Here is a 21,883-nt window from a genome sequence, read left to right on the forward strand (position 1 = left end):
CTGGAATTACACCTTCATCTCCACTTGCCAACTGCAGATCTTGGGACTTCTCAGCCTCCAAATCATAAGAACCAATTTCTTATACTAAATCTCATCATATATGTACATATACATATATATATATGTATATACATATATACATATATATGTATATGTGTATATATATATAGGTTCTGTTTCTTTGGAGAACCCTGAAAGCCCAAAACAGAGCCCTCACCACAACCTGCCCATGCTGGCATCATGATCTCAGACTTCCAGCTTCTGGAACTGTGAGAAAAATACATTTCTGTTGTTTAAGTGACACAGTCTGTGGTATTTTGTTATGGAAACCTGAGCTAATACAATCTCTTTTATTTTGTTATAAAAAATAATAGCATATAGTTTAAGAGCACAGAATACCCATATTATAATCATAAATCCCACCCAAAACAGACTTTAAATGTGGACTATTTTTCTTACTTGTTTTCCATGGATCCACCATATAATACCGTTTGGTTCAGAACAAGGTCCCTGGAGACCCTGCTCATTGCCTGACGTTATGTGAGCCCTAAATGCCAGAGTCAAGTACAAACCTGGTACATCCGCCCTGGATCTAGACCCTTACCTGTCCCACTTGGCCACAGCTCCGGGGCCAGCAGTCTACATCTTATTTCCACCCTTATCATTTCCTAGCTGAGCTCTTTGTGCAAATTACAGTACTCCTCTGGGCCCACGTCTTTATTGCTGCAAAAGAATTAGAACAATCCTCACCACAACTTGAGTGTTGACTGAGAATGCAAGCTCCGTGAACGCAAGTCAGTCGGTCAGTTCTGTTGATGTGTATCTCCAGCACCTAGCCTGGAGCCTGGCACACAGTAGGTACTCAGTTAAGGTTTGCTGAATGAACGAGTGATGGAATAAGATAAATTCTACATGAGCCATGCAGGTATAGCTATAGTGGGGGATCAACTCCCTTGCTTCTCTCCCCTTTTCCTTCTCTCCCTGGGATTCCCTGTAACACAAATTGTGTTATTTGCCTTTCCCGTCAGATCGTGGCCATCTTGAGGGCAGCGACAGTTACATTATGTTACTCTTTATTCTTCCATCATGTCAGTGCCGAGACCTGTGCCTTGCAGAGAGTAGTCACGCAACACATGATTAAGTTGAAATTTAACTTCTTTCGTCAGAATTTATTTTATAAAAGCTTTCTAATTTCAAGAACGTAATTTCTCCTCAAAGGAGCTATGTTTTTTTCTGAGAAGAATAGCTCTGATACACGTTCAGAACCACCACTGCCAAAATATTATTAGCATTATGCAAAGCATTTTTCAACTTCAAAGCACTACATTGTTCCAACTAATTGGTGATTTCAGCCTATTTTTAAAAACTCGTCATTTCTGAGGCAAGGGGAATGTCACATGTGTTCCCACCCCAGCTCTACCCCTTTACACACAGAGTGATTAAGCCTCAGTGCTTTGGGTTGTGGGTTTAAAATGGGTCATCCTTTGGAATCAATCCTGGTTAGAATTTGCTGTGAGTTCTCAAACCTAACCTTTTTTTAACCCAAGAAGTGAGTGCACGAGCAGATCATGAATGCCATTTTTAAAAGGCGGGTTAGTTTGGAGTTTCAGACCGGAAGAGACGGTAGAATGTGCCTCTGCGTGTGAAGTGCTGGCATCTTAGCGAGGCCAAAGGACTTGGCCAAGGTCACAAAGCTCGTGAGGGAAACTGGAATTCAGGCCCCTTCACTCGGGGTCCTTCTTTGAGTCAAACTGCTTCACTGTGACGTATTAGCAGTGGGTTATGGACAGAGTGGAAGGTGTTGTCTATGAACGCGTCACCCCAACGTCACTCATCCCCTCAGCACTGGAGGTAGCACCGGCCGGAGCTGGAAGGGGACAAGACAGGGTTGTTATGTGGCACATCGGGGTTCAGTCCAGCCTCTTCAGCTTACTGGTTACGTTACCTCATGTGATCTCTTAACCTAAACCCTCTTTCTTAATTAAACCCTCTCTAGTTTCCTCATCTTTAAAATAAGGAGCTGTTGTAAGGACCATTCATTCAATTACTCACCAAACGTACACTACGTGCCAAACATTTTCTGGGTGCTGAGAATACAACTGTGAACAAAGCAAAGTCCCTGCGCCCACGGAGGTCATAGTTTAGTGAGGGAGATGAATAAACTATATGCACATGTGTAAGTCTTTGGGGTGTGTATTTGAGTGTGTGTGTGTGTGTGTGTGTGTGTGTGTGTGCATGTGTGTGTTGTGTAGTCCAGGGAAAAGATCAGGTGTTGATAGGTGCTATGAAGAAAAATTGAAATGCTGGGTAAAGAGATGGAGGGAAACGGGAGCAGGATTGTAGATAGGGCAATTAGGTGAAGCCTCCCAGAAGGGGAAAGGTTTGTGAAGAGACCTGAATAGAATGAGCCTGTGAACAAAGTGAACAGTCTTCCAGGCAGAGGGAATAGTTACGTGCTATGCATACGTGCTGAGGTTTGTATTTGTGTCCCCGAAATTCATGTGAGGGAATCTAATCACCTAAGCGATGTTATTATTAACAGAAAGTGGAGCTGTTGGAGGTGATAGGTCATGAGGGCTCCAATCTCATGAATGGGATTAATGCCCTTATAAAAGAGGCCTCAGAGAGCTGCCTTCTTTTTCTACCGTGTGAGGACACATAGAAGCTGCCATCTATGAGGAACAGGCCATCTCCAGACACTGGATCTGTGGGCAACTTGATCTTGGACTTTGCAGGCTCCAGAGCAGTGGGTAATACATTTCCATTGTTTATAAATTATCTAGTGTAAGGTATTTTGTTCTAGCAGCCTGGAAAGACTAAGATCACATGCAAAGGTCCTGAGGCAGGAATATGCCTGGTGTGTTTGAGGAGCTGGAACACTGTGCCTAAGAACCAGCAACAAGATGTGAGCTGAGACAGAAGCCGGACTGGGCCACGGAAGAAGGACAGGGAGTTTATTCTGGGAGTGACAGGAAACCACTGAAGGTGTGACCTGGGTGGGGCCATGGCCATCTGATTTCCCTCTTAGAAGGATCACTGTGGAATCTGGGAGGGCAAATTGGGAAACCAGTTAGGAGGCTATTTACTATCCAGGCAAGAGACAAGGACAGCTTGACCACTGCGGTGCTGGAAGCAGTAAGAAGTTTTGGATTTGGGCTACTATTTGAAGGCAGAGCTGATAACACTTGCTGGAAGCTTGGATGTGAGGTGTGAGTGGAAGTAGGGAGTGTGGGTGACTCCAGAGTTTGTTTTATAAATAACAGCTTTATTGAGATACAATCCACATACCACGGAAGTGTACAAGTCAATACTTTTTAGTCTATTCACAGAGTTGTGCAGACATCACCACAATCAATTTTAGAACATTTCATCACCCCAAAAAGAAACCCTCTACCCGTTAGCTATTACACCCTGAATCTACTGTCCTCCCCACCCCCCAGCCCTACCCAACCTCTGATCGGTGTTGTCTCTGTAGATTTGCTGATTCTGGACTTTTCATATAAGTTCAATTATAGGATATGTAGCTTATTGTGACTGGCCTCTTTAATTTAGCCTACTGTTGCCCAGGTCCATTCCTAGTGCAGCCTGTATCAGTCCGGCATTCCTTTGCATGCCTGAGTGATGTTCCATTGTGTGGCTTCCCCATGTTTTGTTTATCCACGTGTCCCCTGGCGGACGTTTGGATTACTTCCACCTTTCGGCCACGGTGAACTCTGCAGCTGAGGACCTCACCTGGTGTGAGGGCTCCAGTCCCCAGTCTCCCTCTCGGCTCCCTCCAGGACCACGTGCTGCCAGCCCCGCCCAGCTCCCTCTCTTGGCCACAGCCCCTGCCTATCCTACCTTTCCCCTGGCATCTTGTGTGCAGGATTCCATGGTCTTCTCTACCTTAAAGCCAGTCCCTCAGACAACCAAGAGTTTCGTAAGTCTTCCCTGCTGCTTCTACATGTACACCTCCTCTTCCTCCTCCTCCTCCTCCTCTGCCTCTTCTTCCTCCTCTTCCTCTGTGTCCTCTTCTATTCCTCTTCTTTGTCCTCCTCTCTGTCATCTTCATGCTGCCACATATTGGTCCATACCTAATTCACAATTTTACACCCACTCACTCACGCTGTCTCCTCTCTATATCATAAAACCGTGCCCCGAGGTCATTGGTGGCATCCTTTCCAGGGCTCTCTCCTTGTCCTCATCCTGCCAATGCTGGTCATTCTCCAGAAGTCTTTCTCGCCTGGCCTACAGAACATCGCGCTGTGTCCCTTCTGCCAAAACCTCTCCAGCCCTCGCCTTCCTCCCCTCCCTCTTCAGCTGCTGACCTCTGCCTTTGGTGGCATTCTCTCCTGAAGTGTCACCTCTAAGTGATGGCGTCCAGACCCCCTTCCAGCCTGCACTTTGCTTGGACAGGGCATCAGTGTGTGTGCTGATGCCTCCTCCTCTAAACACCAATAAGAGGAGGAAGCATGGGAAGATTGGAGCTTTCATTCTCCTCGTTCTGTCTCCATAGGCGTTGCCCACTCCCCACCCCATGCCTGGTGTCAACAGCCCCTGTGGAGTTCCCTCATTTTGTCCAGATCAGAGCACCTGCTCCCAGGGAGAAGGGAGGAGAGACTTAAACTCTCCTCCACAGTGGAAGTGAATGAGGACTGGAAGTGGCCGCCCTGCAGCACACCTGTACCTCATCTCCACTCTGTGCAGAAACCTTCTGAGACGCCGTGTCAGTGGCGTCGAACTCCTCTGCACAAGGACTGGGGACCCCAGCACAGCCATGCTCCCCAGCACAGCCATGCTCCCCAGCACATCAGTTCATCCAGCCTTGGAACCGTTCACCTGTTCTTGCTCCCGTTTCACATGAACATACGTGTCTTACCTCTTCATCTGGAGCGTAAGCTCCCTGAGGGCAGGAACTGTTCCCGCACTTCTTTTAGATTCCCTAAGTGTGAATCTTCACTCATGCAAAATTTATTCTGAAAGAGTGGACGAGTACCTCTTCTATAGGTTGATTTATTACACAGACTTAGAATTCAACTAATAAATATCTTTAATTGACTCCCGTAACCTGTCTGTCCCACAGCATAAATTCTTAATTAACTTAATGTTTTCTTCCTTTTGATTTCAGTTTCTCAGGGGTAGTCATCAGGACACACTTAATGAAAGGGACTTTATTAAAATCTCTTCCCCTTTGTCATCACCAGATTAAAAGATTACCTGTCATATATAAGTCAATATTGCAATTTCTTACTTGGGAGCTAGGAAAATGGAATAAAAGGGATTATTCTGAAGAGAGTAATGCATGGTGCTTAATACAGTCATGAGTTTACTACACAATGAGTATTTATAGTGTCCCTGGCTTGGTGCTAGAGACTGGGACAAAAAGAATCAATATCTAACCTTAAAGAATAGGGAATTAGATGTGGAAAGAATGCAATGAAAGTTGCAATAATTAAGCCTAGGAGCTCCAACTCATAAAAAAAACAAAGCATGCTGACAATGCAATTACTAAAGGCTTTTAAAAAAATGTATTTTTCTTTCTTATTATTTTAAATTTCAGAATATTGCAAGGTTACAAATATTTTGGCTACATGAATTGCTTTTATACTACTTGAGTCAAAGTTATAAGTGTGCCCATAACCCAGATAGTGTACATTATACCCATTAGGTATGATTTCATCCATCCCCTCCTCCCCTCTCACTCCTGCATGATTTCCGTTGAGTTTTACTTCCATCTGTGCACATGAGTGCTGATCGGTTAGTTCCAACTTAATAGTAAGTACATGTGGTGTTTGTTTTTCCATTCTTGTGATACTTCACTTAGGAGGATGGTCTTTAGTTCCATCCAGATTGTTGCAAAAGATATTAATTATTTTTTATGGCTGAGTAGTACTCCATGGTGTACATATACCACATTTTATTAATCCACTCATGAATTGGTGGGCACTTGGGTTGATTCCACATCTTTGTGATTGTGAATTGTGCTGCAGTAAATATTCTAGTGCAAGTGTCTTTTTGATAAAATGAATTTTTTTACTTTAGGTAAATACCCACTAGTGGGATTGTAGATCAAATGGTAGGACTACTTTTAGTTCTTTGAGGAATCTCCATAATATTTTCCATAGAGGTTGCACTAGTTTGCAGTCCCACCAACAGTGTATAAGTGTTCCTTTCTCTCCCCATCAATGTTAGTGTCTATTGTTTTGGGACTTTTTAATAAAAACCATTCTTACTTGGGTTAGGTAATATCTCATTATGGTTTTGATTTGCATTTCTCTGATTATTAGTGATGTTGAACATTTTTTCACGTTTATTGGCCGTTAGTCTATCTTCTTTTGAAACGCCTCTGTTCATGTCTTTTGCCCACTTTTTAATGGGGTCATTTGATTTTTTTCTTGCTGAATTGCTTGAGTTCTTTGTAGATTCTGCTTTTTAGCCCTTTATTGGATGTATAGCATGAGAGTATCTTCTCCCATTCTGTAGGTTGTCTATTTGCTCTGTTAATTGTTTCCTTGGTTGTGCAGAAGCCTTTTAATTTAATCAAGTCCTATTTATTTATTTATTTATTTTTGTTGTTGCTGTGATTGACCTTGGGTCTTCTTCATAAATTTTTTGCTTAGGTCAATATCTAGAAGGATTTACCTACATTTTCTTCTAGAATTCTTATGGTTTCATGTCTTAGATTTAAGTCTGGTATCCATCTTGAATTAAGTGGTGAGAGATATGGATCCTGTTTCAGTCTTCTACATGTGCCTATCCAATTTTCCCAGCACCATTTATTGAATAGGGATTCTTTCCCCCAGTATATATTGCTGTCTACTTTATCAAAGATCAAATAGCAATATGTGGATGGTTTTATATCTGGGTTCTCTGTTGTGTTCCATTGGTCTATGTCTCTATTTTTGTGCCAATACCATGTTGTTTTGGTTACTATAGCCCTGACCATGCCAAGGAGAAGCATGCTGGTCCCAAGTTGCCCATGGAGTACCTGAGCAGGATCAACGTCCCTCTGCTTCAGGGCATGTCCTGCTCTGATGGAGCCGCCGGGCAAGCAGCACCAGAGAGGGCTGGCAAGTAGGGAGCTCATAGTCTGAGCACTACTTAGTCCACTGCAGGACCCCAAGAGGAAGGGTCTGAGTCCTGCTTTGTGTGGAAGCCTCAATGTGAAGGCTCAGTTGTCTCTCTTGGCAGCCGCAGATGGAGGAGGGAAAGGGGAGAAAAACAGTCTGAATGAAGGGAAGCTAGCTCTGGTCATGTCTGTCCCTCACTTTGGGAGGCTGTCCACCAAGAATGTCCAGTCACTGGAGTCACACAGATCATCTGGGGCCCACTGGACCCTTGTGGCTCCTGCAGTCTGGGCTGGAATTGGGAAATGTCTGTGTGGGAATGAGGAAGACAAAATCTGAGGAGTTGAAGCCTCCAGGGGAGGACAACGGTGGGTAGAGAAGCCATATGGTGCCTGCCATCCCAGCTCAGGTCTGTGGAGATGGGAGGCACCCCCGGGGGGCTGGGAGCCTGGTTCCCTGTCCACAAGAAGCTCCCAGCTCACTGGCGGCAGCAGCCTTTGTACTCGTGTGGGCAGAAAGTCTCTCCAGCAGTTCGGGAACCCACCGTCCATCAGAGATGCGAGGGAGGGAGAAACAAACCGCTCCACCTACCTTTCTCACTGGACCCCAAGCCTCTTGGGGGTTGATGTCTGCTGATACCTTTCTGCTTCCTGTTCTGCTCCGCAACTTCTTCCTATGGAGTCTCCTGAAGGTTCTGGAGCCCTTCCCTCAGACCACACCCAATCTCTGTTTGTTTTTTCTCTTTCATCTAAAACTTCTCCTTGCTGAGACACTCTGGCAGCTGGTGTCTCCGGTCAGCCATCTTCTCATTTGTGTTCACTAAAGGCTTTTTGATGTACTGTAATATTTGACTTTCACCCGTTAGCCTTTGATTTTTATCCTCTGTAATTTGCATTATATATGTGATTCTCAAATGAATAATATTAATATTTGATGTTAAAAATCTGCTGCTGCTAGTTTTATAGATAGTGTTTCTCAAACTTTAGTATGTACCTTGTATCAGAATCACCAGCAGGATTCCTTAAATCTCAAACTCCCCAGAGTTTCTGCTTTAGTAGATCTGGGATGATGCTGGTCAATTTGCACTTGTGAGACATTCCCAGGCGATGCTGATGCTGCTGGTCTGGGAACCATACTTTGAGAACTACCGCTCTAAATTGCCTATTGAAAATGGAGAGATCAAACAACCTTGGTGTATTGTTTTGCAGCTTTAAAATCCATAAACTATTCATTTATTCAAACAATATTGAACCACCTAGGACGTGCCAGGCATGGTGCATGCAATTGTGGGTACACTTGATAGAAATGTTGCGTACTGCTTGCAGTTGATCTCATTCAGTTGAGAACCCACTGTCCGTCAGAGATGCGAGGGAGGGAGAAACAAACCACTCCACCTACCTTTCTCACTGGACTCCAAGCCTCCTGGGCGTTGATCTCTGCACAACATCCCTGGGTGCTAGCTATCATTATCCTCCTTTCATCCATGAGGGAAATGAAGGTCAAAGTCAACCCTTCGAGGCACTCACTCAGATGATTATTGCATTACCTTCCCAGACCTTTGACTCCCCAAGCCACTGTCCTTTCCACTGTGCCTCTTGCCTACTTACTTGTTAGATGTGGTTACTTTTTCTTCTAACCCTGAGATCATCTTTTCTAATTTTTGCTGACTGTCAGCATTCTATCATGCTTTTGTTTTTTACTACATATTCCCATTTTAATTATATTTTACTGATTGTCTTTTATAGATTGGCTTCATATATCCGCCTTTCCTTGTCCTCGGTTTTTAAATCATTTGCATTTGTCTAGATGTGTTTGTTTTCCTCCTGCCAGTAAATCTTACTTGTTTTCTTCTGTTCAATAATGTCTGCCTTCTGACTTTGAAACCGGATGCCTCTGAGACCGAATGTCTCGATGGCACACAGATTCCTGACATTTCTTGCTTTGGTGTGCTAATATTAGGCACACCATCTCAGCAGCAGTGGCTGAGGCCCTGGTACCGGCTGCTCACATCTCCCCAGGGTGGGAGCTGAGACTGGTGGGTTCTCTTGGTAGTATGGGCTTTCAATCCAAATCTGGTAGTTTCGCCTCACTGCACAGACCAGACTATTAAAAGACCAGGAGTGTTAAAAATAGCTCTCACCATAATTCCCACCTTGGAAGCTTTCAGAACAGCTCTCTGAAGAAACAATTAGATTCTAGCTCACAGAGCTGAAGCAATACAGAGGAATATTTTTTTATGTCACTAGAGAAATCATGAAATAAACATCATACACAAAAACAATTGTACAAGGAAGAAGAATGTTTTTTAAAAAAGCACGACTGATTGATTGCCTTGTTTTTTGATATAGTCTGATTCATTTGGCCAACTTCACTTACTCCTTATGTAATTTGTCATTGACTTCTGGAAGGTTTTGCTCATTTGAAGGGCATGGGAAATATAGATAATAATATATGGGGCGGGGGCGCAGGACTTTTTGTTGTTGGAAATCCAAAGATATCTCTCAGATGTAGCTTTCTCCAAGCCATTCAGACATTCACAGGGAAACTTAGCTATTCTTCTCTCTTCATATACTAATACATTTTGAATTATATTTTATACTTAAATACAAAATAGTATAAAATCCAGCATTCCAAGTCTGTATTAGACCAAATGTAATCTGTTCACGCCCACTGAATAGATTTGTAGTTGGATGCATTTCCTCAGTTTACAGCTTTCCAGTTGTCCTGTATGTCCTTGAAAGGCATCCTTGTTATACTTCCTGAGTCACAGCTCTTCTTATATCTTTGTTATACTATTAATAGAATGAACTTTTAGCAGGATGGAAGAAAGAACCCAGGCAAAGCTTTAATGGTCTTTTTCATTTACATTTCTACCAATCACTCATTTAGATTTGAGTCCTTGGTTATGAGATCAAATAAAAAAAAAAAAAGACACAGGGTGGGTGATTTGTGTAAGTCTTTTTTATCCAGTTCAGAGTGTCACATATATATCAATATCAGTGATTTGTCTGACAACTTCAATTAGGTCACTGCTCTCGAAGGGTCCAGGAAATGACCCTCTGGTATCTAAGAGTGCCTTAATCAGTCCAGTCCACAGGATGTTCATGGTTCCTTGTCCTCTGCCTTTTCTCTCCCAGAGCTGTCCTCAGTGGGCTGGTGGGAGTAATGCAGTCAATGATGGTGGTCTTGGGACTTGCAGTTGGTAACTCCTTTGAGGCCAACAGTAATAGCTGGCTCCTCTTGATGAGCCTGGCGTGGAGAAGGGTCAGGTCCTGAACCACACTGTGGATCCACGGCTGGTCACTGCCAGTAGCACTCGCACCTGCCGCTAAGGATGCTGGGTGATCCTGTAATCCCAAAAGCCCAGCTCAAGTCATGAAGGACTTTAGTATTTTCACCCATAAAATGTTGGTGGGACCTCCAAACAGTTATAACAACCCAAAACACCCCACATATTAGAAATGTGAATTAGCCTCTTAGGTTGAAATCGTACCAAACTCGCATACAGTATTGGAGAATTTAACATTAAGATTCATCTTACTTGTAGATTTAATTTACTAGATCTATAAGAACTAATTAAGAGCATGGGAAGATTTGTGCATTATCAGACAATTATGGTTCTTAAAAAGGAAACTGTTGATATTAGTAAACATTAATAAGTAAAATAAATATGGTTTAAATTATTTAATTAAATTTGTAAGTGGGACCAAACATTAATCAAAGAGGCCATTAAAAGTGATCTTTAAAAAATCTCCTTTTGTTAGGGATGCATATTGAAGTATTTATAGGTGAAATGAAATTTGCTTTAAAATACCCTCATGGGGAAAATAAGAAAATATGAGGAGACCGGATGAAATTAAATAGGCAAAATGTTAATAATCGTTGGAGCTAGGTGATGGATATGTGAGGTTTATATCTTAGTCTTTCTATGTTTAAGTATGTTTAAAATTCTTAAATAAAAAGTTGAAGGAAAGTGATTGTTAAAATTTTCTTTAAAGAACTGTGAAGTTCACAGAGTCTTGCAGTCTTCTTATATTCTTTTTGTCTTGTGGGGATATATAGCTCTTATAGATGATACCTAATTGGCTGCAGCCTGTTTTTCATGGTTTTGTGTGATTCTGTGGTCACAATTCTAAGGTCTTTTCAAGGACAGGATTCATGATGCCGTCATACCCTTTAAGCCACACAACTTCTAAGATGCTAACACCTGTAATCAGTTACCTTTTTCATAAGAGCACTATACTTTTCTAGCCATATTGTAGAACTTTTGAAGTCAGGGGTTTGAGAAAATAACTCTGGGCATCTCCAGCCTAAGTACAAGCAACCCCACATAGGCTGTAAGTTATGGATGAATATTTATGGTTTTATTAATACTTTTATATCTATCTCTGTGTCTTTATCTACATATTTTCTTATCCATTGTTTTCTGTTGTTTTTCCTTCATATTAAATACATGTTTGTTGATGATGGTGATGCATAGTGCCGGGTTTCACTCCCCATGTGCAAATTGCTTAACCTTCCTAATCCTCAGTTTCCTCATTCATAAAATGGGGGTGATTATATTAATAATGGTGCTAACCTCTTAGAGTTGCAGTGAGGATGAATTAATGTGTGGATAAAAAAATAAGTGCTCCATTATACATTTTAGCTATTATTTTTAGCCAAAAAAATTATTTATAACATTCCTCTTAATAACAATTCACTGTCTTTCATTTTGAATTTAGAGCCTTCATTTGAAAATATAGTGTTAATATTATCATATCAAAATATTCTGTTCTGGAATTTTGAAATAGCCTTTTGTCTTGGTGTTTGGATTTTTGGTTCACTTGTTCATCCTACTCCTCTTCTTATACCACGAATTAGCTAGACTCTCCTGGACTGTTTGAAATCACGTGAGGAAGAGTAGGATTGAAAATGAATGCCTCCTCACTCACAAGTTATAATTTATACTAGTTTGGCAGGTAATTGAAGCTCTGGCAAATCATCTCTCTTCTAATATTACTGATTTATTTTTGCAGATCTCAGATTCATGTGCTAATGATAGCCTTTCAAAACTAATAATTTAGAAAGACAAGTTTTTATGTAGTTAAAACCTTCTTAGAAATAAATAAAATGTTACAGTATGATCATAAATATATAGAAAATATGAATAAAAATTTCAGATTAGAATTATCTTCAAAGTATTGAAGTTCTGTCACTCAAATAACATAATGAAGGACGACTTTTATTTCTCTATCTTATGTCTTATATTTTCCAAATTTTGCTTACCATTTATGTCTTATATTTTCCAAATTTTCTTTACCATTTCCCACTTTAAAATGAGAAACATTCGCATGTCACTTTTTGAACTTGTCTCTTGGGGAGCTTTGTTTTCAAAATTAATAGAAAAAATCTGGAATTTATTTAATGCTTTTCGACTGCACAGGTGTTCCAATAGATTTACATCCTTATTTCCTCTTCACATATGTGTGGTTATGCTACAGTCCAACAAAATTGCCATGGGATCCTTGCTTCACAGAGAATTTAGAGTTGGATTTGTGACTCAAATAAGTATTAAAAATATATTAATATTCTCAGCATAGTATATGCCTCACTTTATCTTTAAAATGAGGGGACAGGGCACAGAATTAACCCAGATGGGCTCTTCTAACTCTAAAATATAATAAATTAAAAATTTTAACATTTAAATATTTTCCTAGTGCTTTTTATAGAGGTATCATGATGACCAAGAGAATGTGGCCACCATCTCAGTTAGCTCAAGCAGAACATTGTAAATTCTTATGTCAGGAGACTGTCACGTGGACAGTGGTATTCAGTCTCAGTCTTTAACATTTCAAGATAAAACACAAACTTAATGCTGAAGAAAAGTGTCCCTTTGCAATAAAGATTTTTGCAAAGTAAATTATTTTTGAGCTGTGATTCTCAACTGTTATGATCATTTCTAAACTATCATAATTTGTAAAACTAAATTAGATCAAGGAATGGCTGGGAGACTTTAGCTGAAGGCTGCTGCCTTTGGTGGGTGGGTATCAGTTGGGTCCATCAATTTATGGGGTGTTTTGAGTAGCATATTTTATAAAATGTGCATCTTGTTTTATTCAGGTTACACTGGAGAGCTTTGCCAATCCAAGATTGACTATTGTATCCTAGACCCATGCAGAAATGGAGCAACATGCATTTCTAGTCTCAGTGGATTCACCTGCCAGTGTCCAGAAGGTAACTCTTATTCTTCACTGCAGGAATACCTTTTGGTTTCCATTTTAAACGATCAACTGATTTGGTTAGCCTTATACTTTAAATTTCTGAAAAACTCTACTAGTTCTGAAAACTTCCTATTTTGTTCCATTAATAAAACAAAAATAGAAAATGCTTCCTTTTTTTTAGCTCTATGCTATAATAGCTTGAAAATTATGTTTAAATATTAGACATAATCTAGGAATTTCTGTGATTTTTATTTAGACATTTTAAAGGAATAGCTATAATAAAATGGAATCTCTTTCTAATGGTGAAATTTTACTTGTTCAAATTCCTGCTTTGTTAAATTATTTGTTTTTTGATAACAGTTCACATGAAAAAATCAACAAAAAGTTCACCTACTTTTGATTTTAAATTGTTACCAAAAGCTCAGCACTTGTCCTTGAGGCCACATCAGAAGAATGAGAACAAGTGGTTTCAGGAGAAGGAAAGAGAGGTTTGTTAATTTGCTGGCAAAGGAGGAAAAATGGTAGACCTTCTCGTCTCAAAATCCAAATTTCCTGAACATAAGCAGAAATACAGAGCTTTCAAAGGGAGTGCCCTCAGTTCTAGGCTACTGTGTTAATGATTCTAGTCATCCCATCTCTGCCAAAGACAAAGCCCCAGCTGGGAGGCTGGCGCTGGCCTGGCATAGCTGAGCTATGTCCTGTGATGCGAAAAACGAAAGACCTTCTGCCTGCCTCAGGGATGCAGGCCAGGCGACAGTTCCCAAAAAGAGTGGGGGAAATTTTAAAGAGCCGTTTTCTCAGGCCATTCCCTCGGTTACACATTCCCCACTCTCAATTTTATGCCTCCGTATCTACGGGAGGAGGAGTGACTACTCTGTTACATAGTCAACTTTATAATGTCCTAGAAAATTCAAGTTGCCTGGAGAGGCACATTGTTTTTAGGGCTGCTTTTATTTAAAATAAACAATTTTATCGTTGGCATAGTTTTACCTGAAAAAAGCAGGCAGATAATCACAACTATCAAGCTAGTGTTCAAGGAATTATTTTGTCCTTTGAGGAAGTTAGTTCTCATTTCTGCTTGAGGGGATGTTATGGAAGGGATTACCTTAAATCTTTATTGTTGCAAGAATAACATGATGTTAGATTTTTTTTTAGACCAGCATGTAAGCTTCCTGATCCACAGAAGTGACATTGACAGCTACATGGAGTCACATCCTGCACAGAGATTAAATGTAGAGCCCGTGTGCGTGAGGAAACATCTCTGTACTCAGTTCCCCCAGACTGCCTGAAGCCGAGAGGCTGGGGCAGGGCGGTGGGGCCGGATGGGTGTTGATAACCCCAGTGCTGGGGGCCCCGGGAGCTGCCCCTGTGATCGGCAGTGCCTCAAACTCTCTAATATTTTGAAGAAGTGGACATCAGTTGAGGAAGAGCAGATCCTTGTCTCCCTGCTCACCTGGGCGAGGCAGGGGCAGGGGAGGCTGGCTGTGGCCCCCCTGGCTTCCCCCCTCCCCAGCTGTGTGTGCTGGGGATGAGTTAAACGTGCTTATTGAGTCTCACTCTTCACCCTCCTCTTCTCCTGCTTCTGCAGAGCAGGCTCCACTCTCTTAGACAAGTGGGAAAACTTGGAAACATTTCTGAGGGCTGATGACTGAGGGAACAGCACCAATCCTCGCTTGCGTGTAGAGCACTTCACAGTTTTCCAGAGCTTTGTCACAGCCTCCGTTAGTCAGCTGTCACCTAACTCTGGTTGGAGGCTTTGCTGTTTAATCAAGGGTGGGCTTCAGGGTCATTCTGGGGTCAAATAAGAATTTTGTGAAAGTGCTTTAGGAACCCCAAAGCGACTTATTATTATGGCTGTGATTGTTACCAGAAAGTTACAATGAGACCCCAGAGGCTCAGAGAAGGGGTAATTTGCACAAAATAACACTGGTAATAAAAGATGGCCCTTGAACTAGAACCTGGGATTTTGGCTTTCATGCGTACTTCCATTTCCTGTCTTCAATAAGGATTTGCTGAGCACTTCCTGTGTACCTGGCACTGTGCTGGGTGCTGGATATGATGCCAAGTGAAGGTGGCCCCTCCTGGGGTGCATACACAGACAGGTATGCAGTTGATGCAGGAATGGATGCCTTGAGGGTGTACAAAAGGGCTCTGCCTGGCCTTGGGGTATTGGGAGTGACACCCACGTGCAAAGACCCTGACAGAGGAGGGGGAAGCGATGGCGCTGCTGAGGGCATGACTGAGCTAAGAGGATGAGGAGGGTGGTGCTGACAGCAGGTGGAAGCGTGCAGGGCAAGGCTTGCAGAGCGAGGCCTTTCGCCCTCATCCTAGAGGGGAAGCATTCAGAGCTCAGGTCGGAAGCCTGGTTCTTGCCAGCTTTGTCCCAGGGGCAGGTGACTTCACACCTCTTTCTATCTTGGTGTTTTAATTTGTAAAGTGGGGGCAAAGATGATGCCAGTCCCTAGGGTCACTGTAGGGATTCGATGAGGTGATGCGAATAAAGTGCTTGGCACAGTACCTGGCTAAGTGCTCAGTAAATATTAGCTGTTTTACCGTTATTGTTTCCATAATAATGATTACTGTTAAACCACTGGTAAGTTTAAATAGGGGAATCTGAACTTTTATTCTGGAACAATGCTGCACATAATTTGGAGAGAGACAAGCGTGGGAATAGGAGGAGTTTGAGGGCTGTTGCAGAGGTCTTGGAAGTAGATGTTGGCTGCTGGGAAGAGAAAGTGGAATTTGAAAAAGACAGAAGCTGATGGATTTGGGAGAACTTTGGAGGCAGCGTGGAGGGTGCCTGGAGGAGGGTGGGATGTGGAGGGTGAGGGAAGGTGAGGCAGCAAGTTCGTGGCTTCTGCCACTTTGTAGGTGGTTGTGCCATTCATGGAGAAGCAGAAGGATAGAGAAGTGTTCTATTTTGGACACGTTGGGTTTGAGAGACCCTTGCGACATTCAAGAGAAGAAGTCAACTGGGCAGTTAGTGTTTGAATCTGGAAGAAGCCTGGGTCCAGTCTAAACACGGAGACATCGGCCTACAGATCAGTGGGATTGTCTCAGGACCCTGCTTTCCAATGTCTTATCAGTTCCTCCGTGCTGCCCACATAAAGCCTAGAGAAAATGCGGGCCTCTAGAAGTGAAAAGATGAAGATGGCTCTCTCATTATGAGGACTTTCATTCAGAGGTTTATCTTCACTGGAGTCTGACTAGGGAAAGGGCTGTAAGGATAGTTTAGAGAATTCACTGCAATGCCTTGAAGCCACTTAGCAGGAGCATGTAACTGGTAACCCGCATTTCCAAAGCAGCTCCTCCCACTGGCTCATTCTTAGAGTGCTTGTTCTCATGGATTAGCAGTAAGTAATATTTATAGAGCACTTTGCACTTTGAGAAGAGCCTGTGTCTCCAGAATCCTTCTCACTTCAGTCACGGTGTGAAAGCATTTGAGAGGTGTCTCAGCCACGAAGTGCCCTGGAGTTCCGAGCCAGCCCTCGCCCCGTGCCGCCTCCTTGTCAGTTTCTCCTTAGCACATTTGTGTTGATTTTCTCTGTCCTGCTTCCTTGTGTTGCTCTTTGAGGGAAGGAAATGTATTTTATTTATCTTCTTGCCCTGCCTACTCCCAAAAACCTACTCATGGATCATGTTTTATGTTAGCAGGAGATTAATTAATATTTGGCAAAGAATTTAATTATAAAAGTAAAGACTTAGGTATCACTTACTATGTCTATTAACTAATTTGATTCTTGCAACAACCCTATGAAGCATGTACTAGTAATATTTCCATTTAACAGATTGGAAAACTGAGGCACAAGAGGGCAAACAACTTAAGAGGGTAAGCAACTTGCCTGGGGTCACATGGCCAGAAACGGAAACCCAGGCAGCTTGGCTCCCACGCTCCTAACACTGTCCCATACTGTCTCTGAAAATATTCTTTAAAAGAAATCCCATAAGGTTTGTTTTTAAAGATTGTCTTTGTAACCATAATTATGAGCAAAATACATGCAAAGAAAACTTCTAAATGTCTCTGCTATTTAAGTTCTTAAGTCTGGAAAAAGTGAGAAGTATTTTTTTTTTTTTTTTGGTAAGTACAGTGAAATCCTTTTACGATAATCCCTTGTAGGCTAGAAAGCTGTTAAAACTGGGTTTTCCCCCTGGATAGTGCTTTCAACATCACTGTCCATATGGTTCCTCTTTTCCACCCTTTCATCTGCTTCCTGTTTCCCTCAAGGATCCTTTTCCTTCTGGTCTGGGCCAGGTCCTCTTTCCCAAAGTCGCAAGGCAGCTCGAGGGCCGCCGGGCAGGTGTCACCTACGTGTTCCTTCGGGATCCATCTGCGCTGCTTCTGCGCCGAGATCTTTACCTTTCATCAACGGGTTTCTCTTTTCTTTGAATTTCTACTTAACTTTTACTAGTTTCATATTGGAAAAGTGTAATTTCAGATTCTAGTTACAGTGGGGACAGTAGGGGTGATGAGAAATAAAAGTAAAAATATCACGAGTGTTCGCTCGTATCGACCTTACTGAGTAACCGCAACACCAAAGGGAGGAATCTAGAACTTGGCATTATCGCTTTTGAATTTACTTTTTACCCTGAGATTCTGTTTATGTTTGGTTGAGAACTTTGATACCTTAAATTTTTTAAACGAAATGGATTTTAATACTGAAGATGTCTAATTATATGTACTTAACAATCACTGCATATTGGCTTTTAAATATATATATTTAAATATATGACTATATTGAGATACATATATAAATAAAATCTGAATACTACTATCTTTACTTCAGCATCTCAATTTGTATTCCTCTCCCCCTGGGATTCGAAGTAGAATCCCACATAAATTAATAATGAATAAAAAGAAATCAGTAGTGATTAAAGCACTCAGCAGTAAAGGACATCTATTGGTTCTGCAGGTGTGACAATTCACATCCTGTAGAGCACACCTGATAGAATGAAGTCACCTTCCTGGCATCCACCTATTACAGAAGCCATATGGCAATCAGAGAGTAAAGTAAGAATATGGGGCTTTGTGCGCTATTTTTAGAAAATATTATTTTATCCAATGCATTTTAAAAAACATTAAAGAAATTTTCTACTGTTATTCCTACTGATAGGATTTGTACAAATATACAGGATTTGTTAATAACTGCTCTTGCACTATAATTATGAAGGCAAACATTCAGCTGAGTAGGGGACTTATGTCTTTCAGTCCTGTAACTGCTAGAATACAACATTGGATTTTGCTATCAGACATCAAAGATCTTATAACATGGAAACTCCCATGGCCGAGTGTGAAGAGGTGGTGTCTTTCTCTGGCCTGGAGGTCAGTAGTCTGGGCCCAGTGACAAGGCAACAGAGCAGAGTGGTTATGAATGTGGGTTTCAGAGTCATACCGCTTAGGTTTGAAGTCTGGACCCACCTCTTTTGACGAGCTCTTTGCTTCTTTGAGGCTCATTTTGCTTATTTATTAAATGGGGTGATACTAGTACAGACCTTTACAGTTGGTGTGAAGAATAGAAAAGGCCCTTGGCACTTTGCTTGGCAAATAATAACTGCTGGATAAATATTAGCTATTATGGTGATGGTCTTATCACCTTGGGTGAGTCATATAATTTTATCTCTTCCAGCCTTAGTTTCCTTGTTGGAAAATGATGAGGGTTGACTGTTACCTTTCAGGGACACTATTCCTAAAAGTCTTTAATTCAAATATGTCAGTTTAAGAGCCATTTGCTGAGGCAATAAATCCATCTTATTTTAAGTTGTGTTTATAGAGCAAAGCTTCATAACCTCTAAGCAACTCTAGGGAAGGCCTGGGGTATAAACCTTTTTGTCAGCCCAAAGGTCCTATAGGTTAAATCCCACTGTAACAAGCTCCAAGGGCTTACCCAAACTATTTTGTTTTTCTGCGTTTTATAGCCTTGAGTAATCTAGCCACATAAATCCTTTTGTCCAACTCAAATTTTAGTGGTAATGCTTTTCATCTCAAAGGGATTTACAGGCAATAGCAACATATGTCATAAAAGTTATCTCTGAGATAATGTGTATTGTTCAGAAACTGGGCATGTTACCCGGTGAGGATTTAGGAGTGATATAGTTCTGGGATTTGGTTGTTTTTCCAATATCCTGATATGTATGATCTTGGTGAAAGCACTCTCTTAGGACCATATAAAACTGCACGTATTTACATAGGAAACATGCAACATGTCCTCATAAAATTAACAGTCCTGAATAAAATGCTGTTGTTGCTCTTTTACAATTTGGCATTATTCTTAAATCACCACTTTATTTAGAAATCATAGCAGTTAGGATCCTTAGAGTTCCAAGTGGTATATAGTTTCACCATTTGGAAACAAAGCAGGGTATTAAGACTTATTTAGTGTGAGTAAAATTTTATTTGTATGTTTGGTGCATGCTGGTTAATTTTTGTTTGCAACTAAGTTCATTTTTCTCCCTTTCTTTTTTTTCTTTTTCACATAGCACAGTTTCTCTGAGATTGTTTAAATGAAAATGCTGCAAGGAATTTTGATTGCCTGCTTTTTTCCATTAGCAGCGGGGACAGCAGCTGCACTAACTTTCAGTGAATGACTCGGTTCCTGTCTCTTAGCTTTAGCCGTCTTTCCTCTTTGGAAACTGTTCTGGTGCCCAAGTTAGTGGTGGCAGGTAGCAGTCAGAAGTTACAGTTTAATGAATGAATGAATATATAAATAATGATATCTTGATGCTTTTTGTTTAAAAAGAGGTAGCATATACCCAACAGATGAACACAAACTTTGATTTTTTTAAGGTATGTGTCTAGATCTGCACGTGACCATTACTTAGCACTTTTTTTTAAATTTCAGCTTATTATGGGGGTACAAAAGTTCAGATTATATATATTGCCCATGTCCCCCCCCCATCCCCCCGAGTCTGAGCTTCAAGCGTGTCCATTCCCCAGACACTCAGCATTCTTATAATTTTTTAGCTTTAAAAATTCAGGCATATGTCTTGAGCTTCAACTATTGTTCTTTCTTATGGCCCATTGTAGTAACAGCGTCAGCAGTATCAGTAACAGTAATGATGATTTCTGCTGTTTGTTGAGTGCCTCCTCTGTGTGAAGCACTGTGTTTGGCACTTTGAAGTTATTATTCAGCATAAATTAACAGTCAACAGCTGAGGCTCGAGTAGACTTTGCTGCTTGAGTTTGAATCTGTGTTTGACCACTTAGTCCCTGATGACCTTGGGCAAGTTACTTAAATTCTCTATGCCTCATTTTCCCCATCTATCGAGTGAGGGTAGCATTAGTACCTACAAAGGGGTTGTTATAAGGATTAAATGACCTGTGAGTACACAGTGCTTAGAACAGTGTCTCACAGAGAGTAAGTGATTAATAGATGTCACTGTTTAATCCCCACAACTGTGCAAGGTAGATATTATTAGACCATTTTATAGATGAATCCTGAGGCTCAAAGGTCCTGGTAGACCCAGGATATAAACCCAGATTTTCTGATTCTGAAGTTCATGTTCATTTTGCTGCACCAGCGCCTTGCTAATCAAGTCCTGCCTCACGTGTAGCTATTTGGATGCACATACACTCTCCCTCAGGGGGCTCCAGGCTCCTAGAGGGCGGCCATGTTGAACATTTTTGTATGCCTTGGAGAACCTAGCACTTAAGTACCGATGTGACATTTGTTGAATGAATGAAAGAATAAATATCTTAAAACCATTCCAATAGTAACATTTTATATGGGAGGAAATTCCCATATAACCAAGATGGATTCACCAAAGCTCACTAAAGTAAACAGGTGAATCTTACTGGCTAGACTCTTTGCAAACTCAGTAATGCCAGCTGGGAGTAGGGGCTTGGATCTCATTCAGTCATGTCCAGTGCCTGGTTTGGGAGTGATCCAGAGCCTCGGACAGAGTTTATATATAGAATTTGGGGATCCCTTCCCTGGCTCTGTCCTTTCTCTGGAACCCCCTCCCTCCCCTGCCATGGTGTGCCTGTCCTCGACTCCTTCCTGGGTTCCTCTGGACAGAGAGAGCAGTGTTAGTGCTGGCGTCTTGGTCTCTCTGGGCCACAGTCAGAGCTCCCCAAACACGAGACCCACCCCATGCTGGCCGCTGCCTCCATATTTTGACTCCTCTGCAAAACCCACGTTCATTCACTTCCCAGAGCCTTGAGGTAGTTGTTTTTTGCTTTTTGTTTTTTTATGTGGAGTTTGCAGTTGTTTGTGGAAAGATCTGTTTGTTAAAAGATTACTTCTCCATACTAGAAGCAAAATATTCATATCATTGTTCTTAAATGCAACCAAGATCCTTTACAATAGAAATTGAAATAATCTAAAAGTAAATATAATTTTCATTTTTCCCTGCTGCAGAATTTATCTCCTTAAACATATCCCTCTTTAGACCACAACAATGGAAGAGGTGAGAGTGAAATTTTTGCCTTTATCTTGGACCAAAATATTGTGAGATGCAGCCCTGGGTCTTATTCTGAACTATTCAGGTCGAGGCTCTGACGCTATGAGCATCTTACGGTAGGGGATATACATTGAGACTCAGGCCTAAGACAAAGTTGAACTAACATAAAGCTGTCAAAGTAAGAGACTGTTTTGTTAATTGCTTTATCATATTTTATTTTGGATTAGATAAACCTTG

General features: G+C 41.4%; 1 protein-coding gene across 1 annotated transcript in view; it reads left to right on the top strand.

The window, feature by feature from the left end:
* The window catches only part of DNER (delta/notch like EGF repeat containing), a 273,010-nt gene that overhangs the window by 167,320 nt on the left and 83,807 nt on the right, over nt 1–21,883 (top strand). Inside the window, exon 7 of the mRNA XM_045559043.1 lies at nt 13,149–13,262. Coding sequence (XP_045414999.1) covers nt 13,149–13,262 — 114 coding nt within the window. The remainder of the gene's footprint in view (nt 1–13,148; nt 13,263–21,883) is intronic.

Source organism: Lemur catta, chromosome 8 (genome assembly GCF_020740605.2).
Source record: "Lemur catta isolate mLemCat1 chromosome 8, mLemCat1.pri, whole genome shotgun sequence".
In the NCBI taxonomy this organism is placed as follows: Eukaryota; Metazoa; Chordata; class Mammalia; order Primates; family Lemuridae; genus Lemur; species Lemur catta.